Source organism: Fistularia commersonii, chromosome 27, assembly GCF_037954325.1.
Source record: "Fistularia commersonii isolate RoL2024-O1a breed Wild chromosome 27, RoL_Fcom_v1.0, whole genome shotgun sequence".
In the NCBI taxonomy this organism is placed as follows: Eukaryota; Metazoa; Chordata; class Actinopteri; order Syngnathiformes; family Fistulariidae; genus Fistularia; species Fistularia commersonii.
In genome coordinates this window covers 7,477,588-7,504,699 of record NC_141310.1, presented here as the reverse complement: position 1 = coordinate 7,504,699, position 27,112 = coordinate 7,477,588, and the positions used below count along the sequence as shown (strand labels likewise).

Here is a 27,112-nt window from a genome sequence, read left to right as displayed (position 1 = left end):
TAGTTAGAGATGGGAGAGGGAAAAAAATAAAACAAAAATGAGCACGGTAATAAAAAGGAGAGAACGGAAGGGGTGTCTTCGTATACAGTATATATAGCAGTCATTTTTTTTCTAGATATCTAATTTTAAATTATTAACCTGAGAGTGAGAATTTCAGGCTTCTTTAAGCCATGGCTCCATAGCAATGTTAGGGGCTGCATTTAAATTACATACATCAACTTCATTTTCAGGTAAAAATGATTGATAGACTAAAGTCTAGTCATGGTCATGTTACAAGACGATGAACCAACAGTCAAACTGACTCAGATAATGAAGAATTTGAGTTGCATAAATCATTCGGTCATTTGGAAGGGTTAGCAAATAGCTGCAGTTGATGATTACTGAATAAGATAAAGTTCAATACTATTGAACAACAGAGTGAATGCTATTTGTAAATGTGTAATAACCACATGTTTTCTATACTTTCGCTTAAAAGTAAGAGAGAAAATGGTGACAGAAATACTGCGTTTGGAATTTAGAATTTAACAGCTCATTGACCATTTTTGTAGGGATGAAAAGACTTGAAACCTCCGACTAAATCCCTCCGTTGGCCTCTTTTGAGTACATGCTTCCTCTTAAACTTGGTTTATTGAGCTGCCATTTCTAATCAGCAAAACCCTGAAATTGAACGAGTCACTCAATACCTTCCACATTTCAATTGCCGAATAATTTTTAAAGTCAAATTTTCTGATTTCGGCTTCTTGCATATGAGACATTTATAATCTTGAGTTTGAGGAAATTGAACTATTTTCTATAATTAACTGACTAAAAATATAAAGAAAATGATCATACGTTGCGGTTCGAGTTTACAGACATGGTGCCCAGATGCCTATAGCATCACAATAATAATGTTTAAGGCATTCAGTTAACATTACCATTTGGTCACACAAGAAGCTGTCTTGAAATATTAAGTCATGCAAACTGAGGAAAAGTACTGAAAACAGTACAACTCATGAGTAACGACTAGATATCTTGCCCAATAACACCCACTGAAGCTGCTATATATGGTGTCCTTTCGATCACTAATGTCATTTTTCGCTTACATTCACTGAGTTGCGCCTTAAAACAGTTTGGACCCTCTGCAGGGAAGCCAGACTCATATTTTGAGAACCACTTCTCTTAAGCATACCCTACTTTATTGTGTATTTCCATCTATACAGTGTCCATCATTTTCAAATTCATTGGCCAGATCATACGGTATTGAGAAAGATTTGAAGGAAGCGAATAGGACCATTATGTTGTTAGAAAACAAAGGGCCTATGATTAAATCTAAGAAAGTGAGTTAGTCTAATGTAAACTCACAGTTATGGTACTCACTGTTCCACCCTGTCCATCATGCACCTGTTCTCCCCCTCTTTCAACCAGCTCACTGCTGCTCTCGCTTCACTCTCCGCTTCTACTTGCCCATGACATCATAAGATAGATTTCGCTTTTAAGAGCATGCGGTCGGATGGTGCTAAAGCCTACATTAGCTGTGTAAGTGGGACACCATTTAACATTAAAAGCCTTTAATTTGCTATAAACCTGGGCACACATGCATTAATAGACGGTGATATTGGGTTATTGTTCTTGAGGCTTCGCCATTAGCAGCTCTATAGTGCATTGGAACACAGTGTAGAAAAAGTGCTTGTGTTGCTCCCACATATATACTTGAATTGGCGGGTACATAAAAATATAAATACACAATTCTTTCAAGACCAAGTGTGTCAAGGACAGACATAAAGACACAAAAGAGGACTGAGGGGGGTATAAGAGTGGAAAGCTGATTTGTGATGAAGAGAGGGAATTTCATCACAGCATAAGGTTTCGGTAGGGTGATGAATTTAAACACTTCATCACTGAAAGATATTTGCTTAAATGTAAACACAGCCTAGGGATATCAACTGTAAAATGATGTGTGTATGTGCGGTGGGTAATCGGTGATTGTGTATGTGTGTGTGCGCGCGCACATGTGTGTCCTGCAGGGCCAGCCAGAGGGAATAGGTTAATTCTCTCGTCATCTTAGACACTTCCTGGTCTGCCGAAGCAAAGTGACAGCTAATCAACATTGTCATAAATAATCAATGGCCACTTTGAGCTGTCTCACACACGCAAGTGCACACACAGAAAGCCATGTCTAGATATACACAAAATCACACACAAGTCTGCTTAGATAATGGGGCCGGTGCTCCCTGTGTAATTCTTGGCGCAGGGCTAAATTGGGAAAAGAAGGAGGACGGGAATGAGGTAAGAGGGAAAGGATGGGAGGGGGACGAGAAGTGAATAGCGAGAATAGCAAAGGGTCGGGACGGGAATGCCTTCTGGCAGACTATGTGGAATTAGGGAAAATTAAATGTCACACACACACACGTACATTGGGCACTCTCTTCTTGATTCCTCCCTTTATGTTTCTCTGTTACACACACACACACACACACACACACACACACACATATATATATATATATACACATATAAAATGTGATCAGGGTACTGCGGGGGAATTCTATACAGGTAATGCAAAATTGGCGAGAAGAAAGAGGGAGGAACAGAAAGAGAGATATTCAAATGGTTGAGAGGAGAGAGAGTGTCTTTTTACACTTTTATAATTAAAACCAAAAATCCATCTCTGAAGAGAGACATGGAGGTTAAATGAAAACAAACAGATAAATAAAATGTGCGCTCCGTTGTGAGCCAAAGTCAGATCTGATCTGTGATTTTGAGAATATGCATGTGTGTGTTTGTGTGTGTGTGTTTGTGTGTATGTGTGTGTGTGTGCGCGAACATGTATGTGTGTGTGTTAATGGGGGGTATAATGTTTGCATCATTGGAATGTCAAATATTTGCTCATTAAATGACACAAACAGACATAAATTGAGTGGAGTCCATAGAGAGAGACATGGATGGACAGATAGGAGAGCTTCTAAAACAGGGAAACTTATATAATATAATATAAACAGAAACATTGACAAAAGTCAAATGAGGAAAAAATAAAATTGAAGGAATTAATTATTGTGAAGCTACAGGTGAAATGTGCTTATACAGCCTGAACTGTACATACATGAGCACATTTGCATGTTTACATATGTGTGTGTGTGTGTGTACAAGAGTGCATACTACCTGCGGTTTGGCAGGAGTCCAGTGTCAGTATAATTCTGGTCACGGTAGTCTCCGGTAAAAATAGTGTGACCATCTCTGTTCAGTCTGTACTGGGAGATGGGTCCATTAGGCTTGGATGGCTGATCCCAGTACAGCTCGACCGCAGATGTGTTTACTATCAGGTGCCTTGGCCTTAACCAGACACCTTAAGAAGAAGAGAAAGGAAGTAGGTATATTTCATTAATATATTGTTTTATTTGTGTGAAATATTGACTCCTGTTCAAGTCTCATCAATAATCGGTGTGCAAATGTACTTATTATTTGTCTGAAATAAATTGCCTGATGCCGAAACAGATTTATTTTGATAACAGAGAGAGACAAGCAATTTTATAGAACTGAGACTCAAACAGGTTGACAATTCTTTTAATAAAGGATGTAACAATAGTGCACAAGGTACATACACTGACATATAATGAGTAATTGTCAACATTTGGGCTTGGGTATAATATTCCGTTACGGTTTTAAATGGATTTAAGATGACTGAATCGAGTTTGAGCACCAGGTGGGAGATAGAGATTAAACAAAATCAAACAAAGTAGGAGGATAAGTGAGTTAAAGTAAAAGGAGAAAAAATAGAATAAGCAGATATGAAAAGTACAATTCATATTCTATTAATTGGCAAAATTTATTGATACAGAATATGATGTTCAATATCAAATCAAAAAAACCCAAAGGTGTCTTTCCAATCAAAGAACACACAAAATGATATTAATTTGCATATTTGGAAATTAGTGTTGAAATAAATTCCAAAATATTACAGTCAAAACAGCCAGTATTTTATTTTAAATAAGCTAAATATTATAGCAAATGTATGATGTTCAAGATCTAAGGAATAAGCAGGACTCTTTTGTTGTTAAACGACAGAAAACAAGACCAAAATGTATGTTGGTAAATGTTTTCGCAAATCTGTGTGTGTGTATGTGTGTGCGTGTGTGTGCGTGTGTGTGTGTGTGTGTGTTTACCAGCAGGGGCAGCTTGCAAGGTGCGTCCTGTAGAAGGTGAACTGCTTGCACAGCCGACAGCTGTGCAGACGACCAGCACAAAACTATAGTCTGTGTATGGCTGCAAACCTGTAGCACACAGACAGGTGTGTCAGTATAACTCAATATAACATAATTACCTGTGCAACATTTCATTTGACAAATATTTTTTCTTCTTCTGCCAATAAAAAAGAAAAATTGTACAGGCAAAAAACAGGAAAAAAAAATGTTCAGATGGAATTGACAGATGGATCTAAAGTACCAGTCAATAAAGGGACAGAGAAGACAAAGAGGGAAACATTGGTGGAAATAGTAAAAGAGGAAATGTTGCCCAATATGTATCAGGAGCTTCTTTGACCGCATCTCCTCTCTCCCACTCTTTTATTCTCCCTCCCTTCTGTTCTTTCAACACTCTCTCAATGGATGGATCCATATCTGTCCGTGTTAAATTATGCATGCCATAACTCAATAATGAAACAACGTAAAGATGGGCAGCTACGGAACTGACATGGGATAGGAGCGGCCTAACGCTGTAATGTCATCAGCTTTTGATCTATGATAATTATGATACCTTGGTATGCGTTTAGGCTACAGCGTGCAGACATGATTTATTTATAGACGCTCTCTATGCAGTCCGAAAAAAAATGTGCCGACTTGAGGGGTTCTTTTGACTACATAGCATTTCTTTTGTTTGACTGAATCTTTGATGGCTAAATTTGACGCTAGAAGTTACTAAAGGTGTACGATTGATTTGATGACATTTTTATTAATAGTGTTTTTTGGGGTTCTTAAATCTGTTATCCTTTGGGTATATTATTGCCTTGTTCTTGATGTAAGGTGGGTGATCAGGATGAATGGAGGGATGCAAATCCTTAATGCTGTCATGGGACTTGACTGAATGCTTTATGGTCATTCACTTAGCTGACTGCCTACAAAAGCGTACAAATCAAATTCATGAGAAAATGAGAGAACTTAAACAACTTTACTTCAAAAGGATGACTCCATCAATAGGTGTTGGCACTGTGTGATACATGTTTTGAATTCTATTTATTTCTATGTATTTCAGAATAGAAAGTTCTTGAGCCACAATTACAAATATCAATGCAACCGATAGCATCAGAAGAAAAGAATCACATTCTTACTTTAGACATTAATCTAAATGATATATTATTGTTGCTGAGTTACAGTGCAGTACACTAAACTGTCTCTCTCTCCTTGGTATATGCCATATAAGTCTGTGCGCGCATACACACACACAAGTACACCCACGTGCACACAAAACCCCAGTTTCCTCACGTCGCTCTACCGCTTAGCCTGCTTGACATGCCTTGCAGCCTGCCATGCTTAACCCAACCTCTGATCAATGTGCATGTGTGTGTGTGTGTGTGCGTGTGTGTGAGTGAGGGCGCACGCTTGCATACGTACAAATTTTCCCAATGTTGCCCTGTGTTTGGGTTAAATAAAGAAAATCTGCCAGCCATACAAAAGTACCAGGGTTGAGGCGTAAGATCATGTTACACTATTTAACTGTGCAACTAAGCGTGTGTATATATTTGTGCATTCTAGCATAGTAAATGTCTACACTGCAAGTGATGTCATTTGTTGCAACACTGAATAAAGGCAGCAAACCATCACCACATTTTTCTACAAAAAGACACTTTTCTCTGCAGAAGGCAGTGTGGGTTAGAAAACCAGCCAGGATGCAATGTTGTAATATTTCTGACACAGACCCATAGTTATCTTTAATACCCAATAAAAACATGCGGCAATTACGAAATAGAGGACGTCTGATCCTATGTATATGCATAAGCAAAACAATGTTTTAAAATGTTTCCTGTAGCTTTAATTAGAGAATAAACCCAGGTCAAAAAACAAAAGAGGATAGGTCAAGAAAACATTCTTGTAAAGGTTCATCTCTTTCTCTTGCATCACATGACAGTCAGACAACAACAAAAAAAAATGGAAAAGGAAATAATTAAAATAATACTTGCTTTCTATCATCTTACTCTGAAAAAGAAAAACTGCTTCTTATTCTTGTAATGAAAACACACACGCACTCGTGCACACAAACATGCACACACATTTCCTTTGTGCTTTTGAAATGACCTTTAGTAGTTGTCCTAAAGAGGGCAGTGTTGGCCTTCTATAAAAAAAATACATATCAGCCCTTATAACCGTGAGTGTATGTCTATGCGCACGTGTGTGTGTGTGTGTGTGTGTGTGTTAGTTTGGCAGTGCATGCATGCATGCACATCAGCAATAAGAAGTAGAAAAGTGTGTATGAACATCTACAAGCAGACATGCGTATATAGTTGATTATTGAAAGACAAAAGAGGCCTTAATCATTTAAAGAGCTATCACTTTGAAGTGGCAGACGCTGCAATGTCAGGAGCCAGTGTCTCTCATACAAAGTGTGACAAGGCTGTAATCCTCATTGAGACAGACTGGAGAGTGACACTTGTAAGCGACAGGAAGACAAAGATTAATAAGTTGTGATGATACAAAGAAAAAAACCTGATGTGGCAGAACTGTGAGAATGTGTTTTACTACATTTACAATTTTCCTACGAAATAACACATTTTATTGACAGGTTGCCATTCCTGATTTGTATTAGATAATATGATAGGGTGATGGCACAGGCCGCAATACCATGCCAGTCATTTGATAACGCCACAAGAGCAGAGAGAGAGAGAGAGAGAGAGAGAAAAGGTGAGGGAGAGAATGAAAGACAGGAGAGAGACACAGATGTGAAAGAGGATGGAGTGAAACAAGGGAAAAGGGACAGAAGAAACTGAGATGTAAAAAGGTGAAAAGCAAAATATAATTCAAATGTGAGGTAACAAAAGCAAAAATCAAACATTAAAAGAAAGATTATGCCCAAAGAACAAGGGATGTAAAGAAATAAAAGGCAGAGATATGGAGACAGAGAGAGGAAGAGACAAGAGAGCTTTGATAACACCTCTTCTAAATAATTAAGAGTTTGACTTCCTTTCGCTGGATCTCTAATGTAGAAGCTTCTGGGATGGAACAGTGAGATCAGGTTCAAAGACAGACACACACACACACATACACACACACACACACACACACACACACACACACACACACACACACACACACACACACACACACACACACACACTGATAAAACACATCAGATACAAAAAATATCGCAGACATTCTTGCAGTAATGCAGATATGCATATTACATGCACATGCAAGCCAAGACACCAAACTCCCTCCCTTTATGTTGTTTTTTCTTTACCATTTCCCTGATTCCTGTTTCAACTAAAAAAATAATAATGTCTGTTTAACTTCAGAATGTTATTGCAAATGAAAAGCTAAACCAGCTTTTTTCATCTTCTGTTTACTACACCTCACTGTTAAATATAAGTATGAAGCTTGTATTTAAGCCTTATAGTCTCAAATTTATTCATCTCACTTTGTTTATCCCTGAGCACCAATTTTGTACAGGAAGAAGCAAACAAACAAAACACAAACTTATTTACAGCAGAAGGTGCAAAGGACTGTAGATTTAATATCAATATTAATGTAATTACAATAAAGTTAGTCGAACAACCGAGTGCATCAACAGAATGTTAGAGCTAAATTCAATTGTTTCATCATAGCCCTGCTGTCCTACCATTTCTCATTCGATTTAGATTTTATATTTACGAGAGGAAAAATGCAGAATTGAAAGCCAAACTCAAAAGAAAGCCATTGTTTTTTTTCCTTTTTTCCTTCCTCCATCTCCTCCCACAGTGTATGCTGATGAAGTCTGGACCAGTCACACAAAACATAGGCCATTGGTGAGCAAAAAAAAAAAAAGCATTAATAAGAAAGAACATACTCTATTCCCCGCCGTTTTGAATTAATAATGAGGCAACAAAAGACCAATTAAACACATGATTAATGCCATAATCTATATAATTGTAGGCAATAATTCACTGGGAGCTAATGATAGCAATACGTAATATTGATTTGCACGCCGTGTCTACAGTCCTGCTTTTTCTTTATATGACATTTCCTAACTGCTAAAACACTATTATTAACAACGTATTTGTTGTTTTTCCTCAGGCGAGGTATTGATTCCAAGACGACTGCTTGCTTATACTGCTGGCCTTGTAGAGGCAACTGCTCGAGCTCTACATATAATTGTTTATTTTCACAGGGAGAAACTGTGGGTGATGCTGACAACGAATTGATTTAACAGAATTGTATGAATCTTTTTCGTACTTGTACAAATTCTACACTTCAATTGGTTTTTTATAGTCTTAAATAAATTATAGTGATTACATTTACCTCATCTTTCAACACTGTGCAGTTTAAAAGTAATTCAATAGAAAATACATGTATTGCTCCATCATGAGGCATCTTTGGCACTAAAGATATTAGACACATAAAATGATCACATCGCTGTGATTCAATCTCAAATTGACATTTTTGTAGCTGAAAAAGAACATTTGTCCTCTCAGTGTGGTTTGCGTGTGCTCTTTGAGTGTATGACAGTGGTGAGAACTGGCGGCAAGATGTACATATGATGAATAATGGTGTATTAAACATTAAAGATGAGAGAGTAGTGCAGCAATTATTTCTGTTCATATTTCACCTAAAACACATTCCTTCGCTCTCTTTTAAAAGTGCCCTTCCATGCGTTGTTCGCTTCCTCATTATATCTCATTTTTCTATTCTTTAAAGCAAGTGTGTAGAAGAGTAAATGAGATAGGTAAAATAAATCAGACTGCATAAAATATATACTAGTGAGCATTCATATTTTGAATATTACTAAATTTGATCATATTGATAAAGAAAACTTTTTATGATCGAGAATCACACTGTTCATTAAAATTTGGATTGAGATAATGTGCAGATGACATTATTTTTTTAGGATTTTTTTTTAACTTAATTAACTGTGATCTCTCTACTTAGGACCTCTAAAAGCCTATTTGTAGCACAAAGTTGATCAATTTATGAGAATTTGTTAGTCAAGCACTGACAAAACAGCAGAGATTAAAGAAAGAGAGAGAGAGAGTGAGAGAGAGAGAGAGAGAGAGAGAAGAGAGAGAGACTATAGCAGTGGTTTTGGCGGAGTGTGCAGGTTTTCCAGTGTCTCACTGGGGGACAGGGGAATTTCAAACACACATGCTGGTTGCTTGCACTGGCACAAGGATCTGGTACAGTAACACGGCAAATTACTACATCTATTTGGCATTGTTTGCTTTCGCACACTTGTGTTCATGCACACACGTACACACACACACACACACACACACACACACACACACACATACACCTTGTGACCGAAAACACACCAACCACAGAGACCATGGGAAAAGTCCACTGGCTGTATTGGCAAAGCTGATACTTGGTTCTCTTCCAAGACAGACATAAGAGGAGAGAAGCGAGAGGGAAAGACTATTGGATAGCATGTGAAAAGGCTGGTAATCAAACCACCTTTGGATTTTTAAGGGATTAAATCTGGAGTTTAATCTGAATGTTTGTTTGCACGGAGATCGTGTTAGCCCAAGAGATGGCAGTGAGTTACTCTCTCTCTCTCTCTCTCGGAGCCCCAGTAAGAAAACAAAATAGATATCTTTACTTACTTCAATGACAAACGTCCACATGAACAGCTGAGAGTTACATGTGGTTCAAAAACTAGGTTTGCCTGTACAGTATCTGCACATAAGATATGTGTATTATTTTTAATAAGAAGAAGAATTAAGAAACAAAGAAATAATAAGAAATAAGTAATAAGAATTACAACCGTTATGTTTCCAGACTATCTTTGAGATCTCCCCTTCGTGGAACAATTAAATGCACATTTCATTCTATTCTATACCTTGAGAAATTTATCTGTAGAATGAATGGTGTTGTGCAGGAAGTGGTATTTTTAACTTTTCCCAATCGAGGAGTAATTCAGCTCATCTTCTGTTAGATTGGTTTGGTCATTTCCAGTGCTGAACGTTTGCTTCATTCTTGTTAAACAATGCATGGCGGAGATTTTGGTGTGTGCGTTTGCATGTCCAAAATTCTGTGTGTGAGTGTATGTGTGTGTTTGGTGACTGATGGCACTTGACCAGCAACAGTGCTCTTCAGAGCAGATAAAACAAGTCTCACCAATCACTCGGTCTTGACAACTCTGTGTTTATATGTCACGTCGGAAACAAAAAGAAAACACTTTCATTGCTGTGTTTGTGGCCTTTTTACCTTTCAACAATTTTTCTGAACAAAGTCACTGCAGAGTTTCCTTGTTTTTTCTTAACAATGTGCATGGTTCTGTATAAGTAGCTAGACAAGAGAGTGCAGGTTGGGTGAAGTTGGGGAGATGGAAGCAAATTGTAGACTGAACAGAAAAAGAAGAAAAGTGGACGGAAAGCAGACAACATGAGAAGGAACAAGGTGGAAAAGGATCCTCTGTATTGTTGATAGAGGATAGTTTGCAAGAATGGATCCTCTTCTCCTTTCAGCTTTTTCCTTCAGGGGTGCCACAGAAAATCAACCTTCTCCATCTAATCCTATTCTCTGTATCATCCTCTCACACAACAACTACCTTCATATCCTCTCTCACTACATCCATAAATCTTCTCTTTGGTCTTCCTCTAGACCTCCTGCCTGGGAGCTCCAATTCCAGCATCTGAATACCAATACATTCACTATCCCTCTGCTGTACATGACCGGACCATCTCAGTCTGGCTTCTCTGACCTTCTCTCCAAAACATCTAACATGTGCTGTTCCTCTGATGGACTCATTCCTGATCCTATCCATCCTCGTCAATCCCAAAGAGAACCATAGGATCTTCATCTCTGCGACCTGTAGCTCTGCCTCCTGTCTTTTCGTCATTGTTACGATTTCTAGGCCATACAGCATTGCTGGTCTCAACACTGTCTTGTACACCTTTGGATATGGTGAAAAAACAGACAGAAAAACAACAGTATAACGAAATAAAAGGGATCACAAGTGATAACTGAAAATATGAATAAAAAGAAGGTGGAAGAAATGGGTGTGGAAAGCAGCACTCTGTAGCGGGACGCCATATACAAAATGATAAAATGGCAATGAGGGATAGAACAAATGTACAAGAAAGAAAGAGAGACAAGTAATAAGAGAATGATATGACATGTTTCTTACCAGTCACAGTATAATCTCTAGTTTCATTTGTCTGCGTAACTATGGTTCCAACGCCTGTTTGATTCAGGTGATACAGGCGTATTCTTCCATTGGGATGTGTCGGCTCAGGCCAGCTAATGTGAAAGGAGTGGGGGCTCAAGGCTTTTACCACTGGAGGCCGAACACCTTGTGGGACTCCCCGGAGTGTTGCTGCCACCACCTGAACACAGACATGATCATACAAACAGAGAGACATGTCCTACAATGAAAACAGTTGGAAACGTGTACAGAACATTAAAATAAAATAAATAAATACACTGCATGTCAGATATTTTATAGCATGTAAAAATTGTGCAAGCAGCAGATGGATTTCTATTGTGATCATTTATGAAACTAATTAACATGAAGGAAATCTGATAAAACACCTGCGAGTCAAGACCCGACTGTTAGGGTAATAAAGGGCTTGTTGACAACAGAATAAGTCACCTGCTACTCATTAAATAAATTTAAAAAGGAAAAAAAAGAGAAAGACATGATGAACAAAGTTTTAAAAGTTTTTCATCACAACAAACTACTAAATATGCCAAAGATGCATTATCGGAATGGTCATATTTTAACAACAGGGAAGAGGTCCACTACCATCACTATAGTCAAATTAATTATTTGTTGAATAATAATTCATGATGTCTTCTTTACAGGAATTATCAGGACTATGAATTTGTAGTGTAAGTACAAAAACCATGATCAAGGATGAACCTGGCAGTGGTGCCTTAAATCAAGTTAATGTTTGGGTTTATGCAAATTGGTCATAAGGACTGACAAGCAAATGTATTAAAAGTTCCTTATGACAACTAAGCAATAGAATAAATTACAAAAATTATGGGAATTAAGGAAACAACAACTCAAACCAGACAAAGATCCATCAAAATCCCAGGATAATATAAACAAAAAAGGAACAATCATTAATGCTGGAAAAAAATTAGCTGGTTTACAGTGACAAGCCAAAGTTGAATTAAATTTGTGAAAAGTGACTGCAGCGCTTGAAATATATTAATCAAAAACAGTTTCTTATGTAAGGCCTGGCTTAACAGTTTTATATGTTATTAAATGACGGAAAATCACAAATACACAACTGAGGCACTAAAAACACACAAAGAGGGTCACAGTTTTGTACATGGCTGTGAATGACCCTGTTATTGTAAATTCTGAGCGAAGTATCTGCGGGCTCCTGTGAAAGCTGGGCAAATGTGAACCTGTGGAATCACTGGACAATCTGCTTCTAATGGCAACAGGGATATCCTGCCTTAATAGACTGTCACTAGCACTTCCCCCAGCTGTCCCACACAGCGCTATGCAATTAGGACACTGCTACTACAAGTAGAGGGACACACGCGCACAGGCACACACAACACAAACACATAGGTACACGCAAATACAAAGAGGTGGAGGAGTAAATAGTAAAGGAGTGCAACAGCAAAAGAGAGAAGAGAGGGAACTTCCTGGAGATAAATTGGAGAAAACCTTAGAATTATGTAAACCTTGCTTTGTTGTTGTTAAAAGAATTATAAGAAAATCAAATATAAATCCCAGTCTTCTTTGCTGCAACTCTGTAGGACAATTGAAGAAGATGGTTTTTAGTAACACAAGTTAAAGCTGAGCAGATGATGGATTCGAGTATAAATATTATCAATGTACATGCAGTAAAACTTCTAGGCTGGGTTTAAAAGTGACGCAACTTTGTTTCAGAAAAATAAAAAATAGGCAAGACTATATGAAAACAAAAATGAATACATTTAGTGATACTGAACCCTAATCTTCTAATTTGTTTTTCTCTTTAATTATAGGATCTATTGTCGCAAACTTTGAAAACCTTGTAAGGGCACTGTCTATAGAAAAGTTTGACTCACAAACATGCTTGTTTTTGCCACTGACAGCCTCTGTGTGTAGGTGTGTGTGTGTGTGTGTGTACGTGGTAGCATCAGCAGACGGTTTACAACAAATGTATTTTTACATTCTTACTTATTACTTATAAGTAAGTGATAACTATCTGACCAGCTACAACGGCATCATCTCTGAGGGTTGGCAATGAATACTTAAGATAAAATAAGATAAGAACAACTTTATTTATCCCGAAGGAAATTGTTGTGCCAGAGTTTTCAAGCAAAAACATAACAATAATAGATAATAGTTGGAAGGAGGATATTATATTAGATATTCTCTCTCGCTCTGGATTCTTTCTATACTTTTGGAGGCCTGTGAGAGAAAAATGTCACACTTAGGACCTTTACATCAAGCAACTGCCCTTTGTGCATTACCCTGCAGCCTTTCTCAATTTCCCAGTATGTAATCATTTTTGTCATTATTGATCATTGCCTCATAGATACATGAAATATCGTATCAATGTTGCAAAACCCTTAACTATCCATTAATAATATAGGAAACAATTTGGTTACAAATGCCTCAATAATCACATTGTTTGTCCCACTAGTTTCTCCATACAAAGGAATGGAAGTAGAGGATTTAGAGGAACACAGCTGTGAGACTTGCGGCGAAGGGATAATGAGGATGTGGCCACTACATGACAGTTGAAAGGGGGTTGTGTCCAGAGGAGATGTTGGGATGAGATGTTAGATGCGGGGAGGAGAGAAAGGAAAGGGGGACAACAGATGGGCGAAACTGGAGAGCGTGGTGTCGAGATCAGGGGAATGACAGCAGACAAATAGTCGAGAGAACAACACAAAAGGATTCAAAGACAGAGGAGGACCAATCGCTCTTCCCACCTCTCTAAGTGACCAACCATATTAGATCAGTGCCTTCTGTTGTCACAGCAGGCCAGCTTTTGTGTGTCTGCGTTCCTTCATTTGTGTGTGTGTGTGTGTGTGTGTGTCTCTTTGTGGGGTGGGGTGTGGGGATCGGTGCTGATGTAAGGTAATTGCTGTGGTGTATTAGGTTAGCCCAAGTTATCCCATAATTGGGAGTGTTTGGCCAATTTTCACTGGTGTACAAACTAATCCAAGTCACTCCCTCACCACCCTCCAAAGAGTGTGTGGACTGGTTTGTGTGAACTGAATGTACGTGTGTGAGATAGGGAGCCACATCAAGACAACACAGAAAACAGAGATGAAGTTTGTGTATCACTTTTTTATACACACACACACACACACACACACACACACACACACACACACACACACACACACACACACACACACACACACAAATAGTGTATCTGAAGGATACTCAGTGGAATTGCAGTTTTTACTTTTCAACATTTCCAAGTACTACAAAAAGAGCAGAAAGTGACCAAATAATTTAAAAAATCTTATGGTGTGGGTTTTTTTTCTGTATGTTTTAATCCCTCACTGTTCAGCAAAGTCAAAGTCTCTCAGTCAAATTGTTTGGCAAAAGCAAACAACCACAGCTCTATTGCAAATAATTGTTTCAAAATACAGACTTTTATTAGTTACTTACTGCCATACTTGTTTTGTAAATTAATCTAATACAAAGGATTTATTAATTCAGTTTTGTAGTTGGTTTTGAATTTGTAGAAAGGCATAAATCAATTCTGACAAACAAGAAAACAATCCAGGAAGAATGGATTTGGGTCTGTAAGGCTTTGATGGGGGTTTTACAATGTTATTGTAACGGTCAGGAGAGCTGCTTCCTTTTTAAACTGAACATGTATTTCCAACTAAATCTAAATCAATCATGGAAGTAAAAGAGCATCCCCTTAATATGGAAAATCTGGAGTTGAACCTGATATTAACTCACCAACCTTATGCTCTTACTATAAGAGTAAAACCCCTCGGTGTCTTGTAGTTTATTCTTCATTTTTTGCCATCTCTTTTTTTGGACCACTCACCTCTGTGTCCCTATGCATATTAATATTCACACATATTAACATATTTTTTTATAATTATATTGTTTCATTATCTTGTTGTCTCACTTAAGGAGGCCTTTGTTTTCAAAGTTATCCCTTAATTGTAGCCTCCTTCAAACGTGAGATTTTTTCCATCTTATTTAACTCACGTTACATTATTATAGCTGTAACTATGACTTGGTAGTTTTCTTCATTATGTCTGAATGCAATGAATGCAAATGGTTCTTCACTTCTATCGGCCAGCTTATAAAGAGTCGGCTTCTCTTGACCATAAAGTAACCTGGAAGTGATTACAGTATCAGTGAGAGCGGGTCAGTGAGAAAAACTATATTCAGCAGTGGTGGAGGGAAATACCAGAGTATTAAATTAAAACTTATTAAAATGTACCAGTAGTGAGTGAAAGATTACCGGTCAAAAAAAAGGTATTCTTGTATAGGAATATCTTGCAAAAACGCTGATACATCTTTCTTTCTATCCCAATCTCTCAAGCCATTTACCATTTCTTACTTTATCTCTCTCTGGAACCATCTATTCCTATTTCATCCATGTCATCAGTCTTCCCTGTCTTCATTTGTTGTCTGCATTAATCTATTCATCGCCAATCTACCTGTCAACATATCAGTTCAACCAACTGTACCAGCCACTGACTCACCCCCACACAGCGACATATCTATAGGATGGCTCTTCTATGTAACTCAGAGTAAAATAAGATGTTAAATTGGCTTTAAAAGCAAGACAGACACTTTTCAACAGGACCTTTCATCACCGCTAAGCCGGAGAAATTAATTGTTTTGGTGATATCAGCTCAGCTACAGCTCAAGAGATAGCAGCAGAGAGGGTCTGTGAAGCTATTACGAACACTATCACAAACATCAGGCAGGCTCAGCAAATCCAGAGCCTCAAATAAAGGGGGAGAACGGAAATAAGACTCAACAGCAACTTGTTCTGACATACAAGCTGTACAAAGTTCACGCAATATAAAAATAACATGGAAATTCTACAAAGTTATATACATTTTTGGAGAATTTATCAATCCGCATCCTGGCTGACGGCTGTTATGGGGGATGTATCCGGCACGAACCGAACAAATTGTTAAAACATGACTTCAAGTGTAAAAATATTGCGTTGCAGTTTTAATTAGGAGGTTGAGTTTGACAAAAAAAATTATCTTTACCGAAACAACAGGGAGTTAAAGAATCAAGAGCTACACAATGTCAACTCTAAAAGTAAATTTACTGATCCACGTCCAATTGAGAAGATACCAACACTTATTGTCATCCATGGGTCCTTGTGTCTAGTCATAATATCCTGAGGGTATGCTGAGTGTTATATTTGAATATGAATGACTACAAGAGAGAGACCACCTCTGTTGACATAGAAATAAGACAACAGTAAAAGGAGTAATAGTCACAATACTGAATAATGAGAAAGTCTGGTGTTTGATAAATGCACCAGACTTTGTTTTGCTAGAGAGCCCCTAATTATTCAATAATAAAAATTCCTTCCACATAGTCAGATTTTCTGATTCAAAAGCAGATGACTTACTGAAGGAGATAACCTTATTTCTGGAAGGCAGAAGCCAAAGTGCTTATTCTAAGAAAAAAAGTGATAATCTAACACCATGATTATCACTACTACTGATTTTATTTTAAGCCCGTATGCCTTTTGCAAAGCCACTGCTCTTTACTTTTCTCACTTTAATATTGTTGCCATTGATTTCTGACACTGAGAATTGAAGGAAAAATACCAAAATACCAATGTGCTTTTCAGGATTTAAATTCTAAATGAAAGGGGAAGCGCTTCTCTCTCACACTCTCTCGCCCATCAAACTTTTTTTTTCTCCATCCAGCTAAATTGATGTAACATACTAAATTACCAAGTATAGCAGTGATTAGTGACACTTAATAAATCTTGAGAGGAGCAATAAAATAAACACAGGGGATTATTTTTTGCCTGATATGATGTGCCACAACTGAGTATCAATTGGCTTTGTGAGTGTGTGTGTGTGTGTGTGTGTGTGTACATGCATGCAGATGTTGAAGTTTATACATGGAGGCTGAAAAGACAAGAAAATATAAAGGTGGGCATATTAAGAAGTAACAGAAAGGACATTACAAATGAGGGTGCTTATTTATTTTTTGTTGTTTTTGTTTGACTTTCAAGCCAACATTGGTGATCGCTTCGCATTGTTTTGGTAAAATTACACAAGTTAAATGAAAGCTCAATAGTCAGCTTATGCTCTGGTGCAATGCACGGACAGTTATAGCGTGCAACCAAAAATATTAATAGTCACAACACAATTGGGCAGTCCTACCTGGGAGCTGTCCGTGCAACCGGCCCTGTTACAAACACGCAGCTGGTAACTGTATTCCTGGAATGGCCTGATCCCACCAACATCTGTGAAACTGTTCTCATCACCACGGTATCGTTCGTGTCCATCACGCAATATGATATAGTGGGATATGACCCCTGACAGGAAAATAAAGGGAGTTACATTGCTTAGTGTCAAACCAATCAGAATAACTGATTTTAAAACATTTATTTGCTATGTCTATTTGGAAATTCCTTGTTGTGGGTTCAAAAACAGCTAATCTTATTAAGCCTTGAATTTTTTTTCTTTTAATTCCAACCAGAATCATAACTCAGGTTGCTAATCCAAATGATATCTACACCGAAGGGAATAGAACGACTAATACCCACCATTAGGTCTAGCGGGTTTTTGCCAATGAATTTGGATGATGTCATCCCGTTCACCCAGGCGACTCCAGCGGGGTGGTGCCACTCCCCATGGTTTATCCTCACTAGTGGTTATTGTTGTAACACCACTGGTACCTGATCCAAAACTATTCCAGCCTCTCACTCGGTACTCATATGTTGTGAAGGGTTCAAGGTTAAAATCTAGGTAAGAAAGGGAGGCAGAGGAGATGAAAAAAAATGAGAAACACCTGAGGAACTCAAAAAAATAACACAAAATTCAGAATACACATTTTTAGAAATAAATTCATTATATGAGATTTGGGAAATCTTTTGAAATAAAGGAGATGCTCATGTTTACTTGCATCTGTGTTGACAAAGTAAGCTGACCTTATATGCACGTACAATGAATAAATGCCCTATCTCTGCTTGTTTTAAATGCAGGTAGTGACTGTGGCACAGTTAAAGCCCTTCTGGTGATTATATAGGAATACAGAATGAATGCATTTGCACGCACTTACACACATATGTGTATTCTTTTTAGGAGGGCTAAGGGACCGCTGCTGTAAATGAGACTGTGTTTTAAACACCGGTCTGGGACTCTTGTCTTTACTACTGTGAAAACTAGAGCTGCAAAACACTAAGTGACACCCATATGTAAATTACCTAGATACATGCCTCAAATCCATGCATTTACTAAAGAACAAACAAAAAAGTATGAAGCCTTTGGTAGATAAATATATCCAAATCTCTCATAAATGTGGAGGAATATGTGTGATTTTAGTTCTTTTTGTATATGAAAGTGGAGTATAAGACACCATGTCCAAGTATATGTGTGAATGTGGGCATGAGAAACATCTGGTGGATGGTGGGTGGCGACAGCTTTATGTGCCCCTGCCCAGATGGTGTCACAGCATCGCCTAGAAACTCTTATCCTAACCATCCCATGCTACATACACTTGCATATACCCAGACACCAACATGTAGAGTAATAGAAACACAAAAAAGGTGCATTCCATGCAATAACAATTTTTAATTGTAAGTAACTGGGATACTAAAATAACCATGGCACATGTAATTATGGGTGCATAGTAACCAATACGCACATAACACACACAACCACGATTAGTCTTGATTAAACAGATTTAACTGCCCAGATATGCAATATGTGGACAAACTGAAAATCCTGACACACACATTAACAAACACACACATTCCAACTCCCTTTGGGCTGATAAATAGTAGAGAATGTTTGAATGGCATTTAAACGCCCATGTGTAAGTTTTAATGACACACCAGTGTACAACACCGAGAGAGTAACCACGTTACAGCTTTTAATGCACACTGCAACAGCTGTCTTGGTGTGTGTGTGTGTGTTTGCATGTGCATGTGCATGTGTGTGTGTATTTGGAAGGGCATCTGTCTCTAAAGCTTGCTGATTGCAGTGGCTAAAACATTTAGAGTAAAAGCAAAATTGGTTCCTGCAGGCCAGCAATTTCTATGAGTAGTATGTTTCACAGATGGCTGTGCAAGAAAAAGGTATTCTTCATTGTGGCAAAGAGGCCTAAAATGGAGCAAAGACATAAAGAGTGAATGAATAAACCAAAACACCTTTAGTACAAGCAAAAGAGGTAGAATATTGCCCTAAAGTAAAATTTGAATTAGATGTTCGAAATTGCTTGGGAATATGTTAAATGCAATACCATGCATAGGTGTGTGAATGATGTCCAGGGATGTGGGCTTTCTATTTTAGGATATACATCTCAAAATAGTGGGGAGGGACACAACTAGACTGCTGTCTTGACCATCAGTATCAACTCTGGACAGTTTAAATACATTTTTACATTTTCAACAGAGTTCTTAATTTTCATCTCCATAGTGTTTACAGGAAGGATCAAAATCACAAATATCTTCACACTCATAAACTAAGTGGTACCTGTAAACGTGCATCTGCTGGCACTTCCACTGTACACGACCTCCTCATGTGAGGGGCACAGGTTTCCTTCATATCCATTCCTGTTCGTATGAGCGTGTCCGCTTGCAATTTTGAACAGGGACTCTGTTCTGTTCATGAACATGACGGAAGAGAGCATTTCATGGGTAGTGTTGATGGTCGGTAAGGGTGATGAAGACGATATGTCTGTAAGTGTGTCTGCAGACAGAACCCATGTACAGGCAGTCACCGACGGATCTATGTCGCAGGAGCCACAGTAAGCTGTGGATGCAGCAGCTCTGGGACACACAGCACCTCGCAAACACTGAGGCTGAACACAGGAAGGAAGGGGAGATATGTTGAGAGGCATGTAATAGAGGAACAATGTCAACATATTTTTGGTGTAAGGAAAAAAAGACATGTGAGAGTTTTCAAGAGTTTGTTTCCTTCCACTGTCTACCGCTTATTCTACTCAGGGTCAGGGGGGATGTTGGAGCCCATCCCAGCTGCTATTGGGGGAGAGACGGGGCACACCCTGGACTGGTCGCCAGTTAAACACAAGAGAACCATTAAGTCTCTCATTAGCACATCTGAGCAATTTTTCCAATCAACCTGCTGCATCTTTTTGGACCGTGGGAGGAACCCAGAGGAAACCCATGTGCAGACACAGGGAGGACACGCAAACTCCAGAAAGAAAAGTCCCCTGTCAGAACCACACCACGGTCCTTCGTGCTGTGAGGCCGAAGTGCTAGCCACCGCGCCACCGTGCTGTCCCCAGGAGTTTGTTTCACAACACATATACATGCACCTAGCAATTTGTGTATTGTCCTGTGCATAATATATGGTTGTTAATGACATCATTAGAGCTAATGAGAGTTTCTACCCTTTGTCCCCTTGTATGTGTGCCTCTGTGTGTATGAGTGCATCTCTCATTCTGAATGAGGAACACACAAACACCACATGACCCCAAAAGACAAATGGAAGACGGGCCATTCCCCAACTCCTAATGTGACATTGTGTGCAAGTTTGAGATGGTCTATCTAACCCACATTCCACTAGCAGACACTTCTATTAACAGACTAACAGGGACTTTTAGTCTCCAACATGAGAAGCTTTCGTGCTACAAGGGTCTTCATTGCAATGTTCCATTTAATGAGAAATATTGATATTACTAGGGAAAAAAAAATCTGTTAAAATATCATAGCCTAAATGACCATAAGGCTGTAATTTTTAAATATTCCAATGCACCTGTATGACCATGCCAGGTGTGGGTCGATTTGCACACACGTGCCGTTGTGGATCGTAGCCAATCCCATTGCAGCATTCTTCTTCCCGTAGTATGACATTTGACCCACAGCACCGCAGTGCGACTGTGGCATTGCCAGAGGGGTGCATTGTGGGAAATCCATCATTGCTCACACAGCAAAGCGAGTTGGAAGCGTTGATATATTCTTCACCACAGCAGGAAAAACCTATGAAGAAGCAAATACCCATTTGAAAATAGCATCATGTTAAACAAATGCAACAAGTAATCCAGGACCAAAAATTGGAGATTGAATCCGTTTATTTTACCTTAATGAAAATTGTTCTAAACATCAGGTGCTCTTGAAATTAGATCATCGTTAAATGTTTTTTCCCAAAATCATAATGTCAGATAACAAAAAAATCAAATTTTCAGCATTGACAATTCCGACTGCAATTCAAAAGTATATCGCTCTTTCACACCCAAACTCTACAGGAGCAGTTGGCATGACCTCCCATTGTCATTGGTTCCCAAGTCCTATGCTGTCTGCTCTCACCCTCCTCATCCTTACACACTCTACGTCTGACATTCTTCCATAACCATAACAGTATCTACACCATGTGCCTCTCAATTCCTTCTCTTCTCTATTAAAATCGGAATTTAAGCTACTTCATATCTCAGAGCACAGCCTCTGTTATATACAGTATTCTCTTCTTCTTTTCCTCCAACCATTTTCTGTGCATCCCTTCTCTCTTTCTCTCTGTGATATTCAGAAATGCACAGGGATAGAAAGTGTGTTGTTCTGAGAGCTGCCATCCCTGACAGTGATATGTGATGCCTGTCTGCCACCACTTCACCTTCAGCTGCAAGGTGACATTTAAAATATATGCTATCATTCCATTTCTCTGTAAATGTTTTGCACCTGACCATCAAATTTAAACCTAATCCAGTTTCAGTCCATGTAATTTAAATCACTATTTTGCAACTGACAAATAATTTTCATGTTTCAATCCAAAGGTTTTTAGTTTAGAATGCTACTGTAAAGTCAGCCTTTGAACTGAAACCGGGAACTTTTTTATTTGCCGTACTTGATACTAAAAGTTGATATGGGTTCGAAGTACGTCACCAATTTTCGTGTCTTGAAGAAGTGGTGTTAGTAATTTTTTACTTTTAATAATCGATTATGTTGTAATTATTTATTTTTTTACAGTGTGTACACTCACTGAACAAAATATGTTTGTTTTGCACATTCAAAGGAAAAGTTCATTATCACTGACTGCTTAAAGACGGGCCCTTGGTTCTTCAGTATTGCCGTAAACAGGTACTTGGAGAATTTTTCTAAACTCTTGGAGACAAACATTTATCAAATGCATCATTTTTAAATTTCTCTTCGAACATATTTCCTCACAAACCATCACTTTGAGATGTGTTGAACCATTTGACATTTCCTTAAAAGGAAACACAAAACAGTGTTAAAAATATTGAACAGTGAGACGGCATCATCCCCCCCTGTGGTCCTCATAATTAGACAAATTGAACAAACACGGCTACTGTGACGTCAACAGAGCTTAACTCAGATTGGGGGTATTCGTGCTTTGATGCTTTCATGTCATGCTTTGGCCTTGCAATGGATTAGGGATATACTATTGTCCTGCTATATTTCTGAGTCAGCAACTGACCCCCTGCTGTGAAGATGCATTGGAGAGAGAAATGAGCGTGGCCTGGTAAAGCATAGGACGGCTAAAATATTCTCTCTGTGATGCAAAGTAAGTACTATGTGTATTTTAATGAGCGTTCAACGGTAAAATCTTCTCATTTTAAACCAGAGATGGAAATATTGCAAGAACCCCTGGCCTTTTGTGATTATTTAAGCTTATAGTTAAAATAATCTAACTTTCATGAGGTATTCAGCAAATTTATCCTAACAGCTGATGACATGCTGATCCGGTGAACTATCTACCTCCAGCTGCGGTGCCCATTTTAGTTGACAGCAGACATTAAACACCAAGTCATTGCTTTGTAACATGGCCTCGTTCTTTAATGGAGCTGCAGCTAGTTGTGAAGTGATAAATAGCGCATTGTTTAACACCTTAATCAGCACTCACTCTTTGAGCACACGAAATGCAGTTAAACTGCTACTAATTCTAGCAATCATTTTACTTCAAGGCAAAAGAGTGGAGGAACACACATATTTTCTCTTTTGCTATCGTAGTGCATTATGTCCTCTATCATCTATCACAGAACTATGTGACAGGAAAATGTATGTGTATGTGTGTGTGATTGTGTGACATAAAGGCAGTCTGACGGTTAGTAACTCACTTAGCAGCGGCAGCTGTTGCAGAATGGGGGCTTTGTGGCCAATTCCCCGAGCGCCTTACTTCAGCTTCAATGACGAGCAAATAAACAGCTCAACACTTTTCCAAAATAGCTTTTCTGCACTCATCCCTCGCGCTCAGCATCCTCACCTCTACTCATTCCTTTCATCTGGACAGCAGGCCCGGGGTGACTCATTTGAACTAATTTGTCTGATACAAAAACCTCAATTTTACCCCATGACTACTGTATATGCTCTGTGTTCCACTTTAATTTGAGAAAAAAATAAAACTACAAATATAGAGTCACAGTTCAGTGTATGATGTGTAATGGATAGGTCTGAATTGGTCATGACAGAATGAAAGAAATATTTTAAAGTAACAAAGTGTACTTGGTCATACTGCGAAAATGATTCTCTCCGTGATTTAAAATGCTTGAAATGAGCCAAAAGAGGAGCAATTGGATTTTTACCACTAAATACATCAACAGACGAATGTCATTGCTCGGTTCACATGAATATCCTTCAGTTAAAAAGTTCAGGCCAGTGTAACTTAAAACCTGTCATTTTACACTGTAGTTTGAACTATGATGAAGTATTCAATTAAATCATACATTCATTTGGTGAACAACAAATTTTGGCTGCAAAGACTCCTAGCATCATTAACTACAGTCACACAATATCTATATTTAGTGCATTGCCCTGCTGTTACTTCTGATTAGGAGTGGATACTCACTGTTGTGCAAGGTATTCTTTCACATAGGTTGGAACAAGTGGTACACCCTCCTTGAATATTTGAAAAGTAAAAAACATAAGGCTAAAATTGTTTGAGACAATGGAACGAGACAGGATTTCATGCTGATTTAATGCATTTTGATGTCATGCTACTTATTCCTTCCTGGTACAAGCTTTGGCATCTGGACTTGCACATCTGTAAATCTAATAACAAACATGATACAAAATAGGCATCTTTAATATAGATGTGTCCATGAAATGGGTCAGGTTTGTCCAAGACATACTTTTTCAGCTTGACATCCTTTTTCTACACCATCTCTGATTCCAGATTCTTTCATGAACACTTACATGGTCGTTTTAATATTCAGTGGCTAAAGTTAACAAATGTTAACTATTCAGCAGAAATCATCTTTGTTCATGTTATCTCTGGTTTGCTGTGTGTAATGTTGATTTGTGTATTTGTGTTAATATTGGGACATATACATTTTGCTCTTCCACACTATAAGCCATGTGTATTCGGTGAATTAGTGCATGTGTTTGGGTGTGTGTTGACAACATTTTACACCTCTTGTTTTCTCTCTTGCATCGGAGAATGCTTCAGCCCTAATCTTCAGATTTACTTTGGATTTGCATACATTCATTAAAAGCGTCGGGAGTGCCGCATCAACACAAGGTGCTTAGACAAAGTGAATTATTATTAGGGTTTCAGTCATTCCACTTAATGATAAGTCAATATTTAGCCCTGCCAATGAACTACTGATAAAAATGTGTGTTGTGGATTAGGGTTATCCGAGCTCTCTAGGATACCAAAACCCCTCCACAACTTTAAACAATCCAAACACTGTTAAATACCTGAATATATTACAAGGGGTTTAGCACAAAGTGCAGACCAAGTGAAAAAATACACAGTTTTGTTCATGGGTCTATAGTGCGTTACCTAAAGATAACACACGCACACACACACACACACACACACACACACACACACACACACACACACACACACACACACACACACACAAGCATGCACACTGACCTCAGCTATGTGCTCCTGACAGACTAGTTTTTCTCTTGCCAGTCATTAAAGTAAACCCAATAGAAAAGCCATCATCATAAGTACATTAACAGAGAGAGAAATGTCTTCCTGTGTTCAGAGAGCACTTCATCTTCAAAAGCAGCCAGACGCTGCTGTTTGGAATGCACTACTGTTGGCCATTTGCAATCCCTCATTGATGAGGGGATTTTGGCAATGATATACATGTATGTGCGATCAACCCCCCACCCCAAACACACAGACACACACACGTGCACACACGCACAAGGCACGCCTGTGGTATTACTAATCAGAAAAACTGCAAAAAAAATGGAAAAAAACAAAACAAAACAATGAAGGGGCATACCAATGGTGGCAAGAATCAACAGAAATAAGCGTTTTCAGAAATATACGAAAGCATAAAGAGAACCAAAACTTATGCATGCATGCATGCACCACGCTGAAGAATATAAGCCTCCACGCTTGCACACATGCTTACACACAAACACATCCACTCTCACAACTCCACGAGGCTTAGACTGAGCTAGCTTAACTACTGGGATAATTTCCCTCCAGCAAATGGTCACTGTGCCCTTGAAAAACATATTTGATTATTACTTTTTCTCCCCCTCCTCTTTTTTTCTTTTAGCATCATCACAGCCATTTTCATCACGCGCTCTGATGATGGCACGGCAAGGCGCGTTAAGATAACACCCCGGCACTGCCAGGCTTTTAACACTTAAACGGTGAAAAGGGATATTCAGATTTGTCCTTGAACGTTTGGATGGGCCTGCTGGGCCGGGGCAGAGGGAGGCGGTAAGTGAAGGAGTTAAAGAAATGCACACATTTTCAAGATTCACTCGCTTTACAAAAAAGTGAGCTGGGGAAGCCATTTACTGTAGCACACACAGTGAGAGATGGAGAAGGCGGGGTTGAAGGGCAGATGGAAGAGTTACTGTACACTATAAAGTATAAGTGTGAAGAGGAAATGATGAGTGGTGCATGCACAGTGAGGCAGGGGACTTAGGGAGAGTCAGAGAGCAATGGGAGGGCATACAAATCACACACATTCCTTTAAACACCATCTAATCTCACCTAAGTCTTAACTAAACATCCCACATACAAACTCAAACAATACATATAAAATGAGGGGCTTAAAGTTTGGTCTTGAACCTGCAACACAGGAGGAAATTGTGCAACAAAAATGAGGCACTCGTGTCCAAAAATAAACAGTATTTAATCTACTTTAAAGTGAAACGAAATCTCTGTTTAAACAAGCGGGCAGATTCGGAAAGTAGGGATTTAGCAAAGAGACTGCGTTATGTATAACACATGGGAATGCTGAGCAAATGATTATACACCATCTAAGAATGGACAGAGAGGAAGTTGGGTATTGTGATTATAGATATAGGCATTTTGGTATAACCTGAGTGTTCAAGTTTGAATGAAGACACCTGTAGAGGAGGGAACCTACAAAAGCACTACAGCTGAAGTTCACTGTCATTGTGGCACTTGATATCAAGGCCACTGCGGTAAGTAATTTGGAAGGAAGTCAATTAATACATTGCAAAAAAACAAAGCAAAACAAAAATAAAAATGAATAAAACAATACTGAAAAATTCACATCTACTCTTAAAATGTTATGCTAACCATGCCTAATAGTTGGTGGTGGAGACTAGTGTGCTTGAATACATCAACACAGCTTTAGAAATGTATTTAGTCTAACATTTTGTTGGTTTTTATGTCAGATGACAGAAACCTGATTTTTATTTTGTTTCAAGTACAATTTAACAGGTGACATCTGTAAATCTACGCATTACGACACCATGGAAATAAAGTATAACTAGAGGACAAAAGAAACCTTTGATTTACAAGATATATCAACTAAATATTGCTTAGAGTAATAAAACAAAACTCCTACTTGTTTCAGGGCGAGTGATGAGTATGACATGCCCAGCTCTACACTATAATGTGTATCTTAGTGTGTGTGTTGCCTTTTGTGTGCACATATTCCTGTG

The 27,112-nt window shown here is 38.5% G+C and overlaps 1 protein-coding gene across 1 annotated transcript in view; it reads right to left on the bottom strand.

Moving 5' to 3' along the window:
• ush2a (Usher syndrome 2A (autosomal recessive, mild)) overlaps positions 1 to 27,112 on the bottom strand; it is a 190,570-nt gene that overhangs the window by 30,392 nt on the left and 133,066 nt on the right. Inside the window, exons 63-69 of the mRNA XM_086174562.1 lie at positions 21,021 to 21,244; positions 19,776 to 20,103; positions 17,846 to 18,043; positions 17,460 to 17,614; positions 11,287 to 11,485; positions 4,140 to 4,247; positions 3,139 to 3,322 (exon numbers count right to left, since the gene is read on the bottom strand). Of these exons, the coding sequence (XP_086030688.1) occupies positions 3,139 to 3,322; positions 4,140 to 4,247; positions 11,287 to 11,485; positions 17,460 to 17,614; positions 17,846 to 18,043; positions 19,776 to 20,103; positions 21,021 to 21,244 (1,396 nt within the window). The remainder of the gene's footprint in view (positions 1 to 3,138; positions 3,323 to 4,139; positions 4,248 to 11,286; positions 11,486 to 17,459; positions 17,615 to 17,845; positions 18,044 to 19,775; positions 20,104 to 21,020; positions 21,245 to 27,112) is intronic.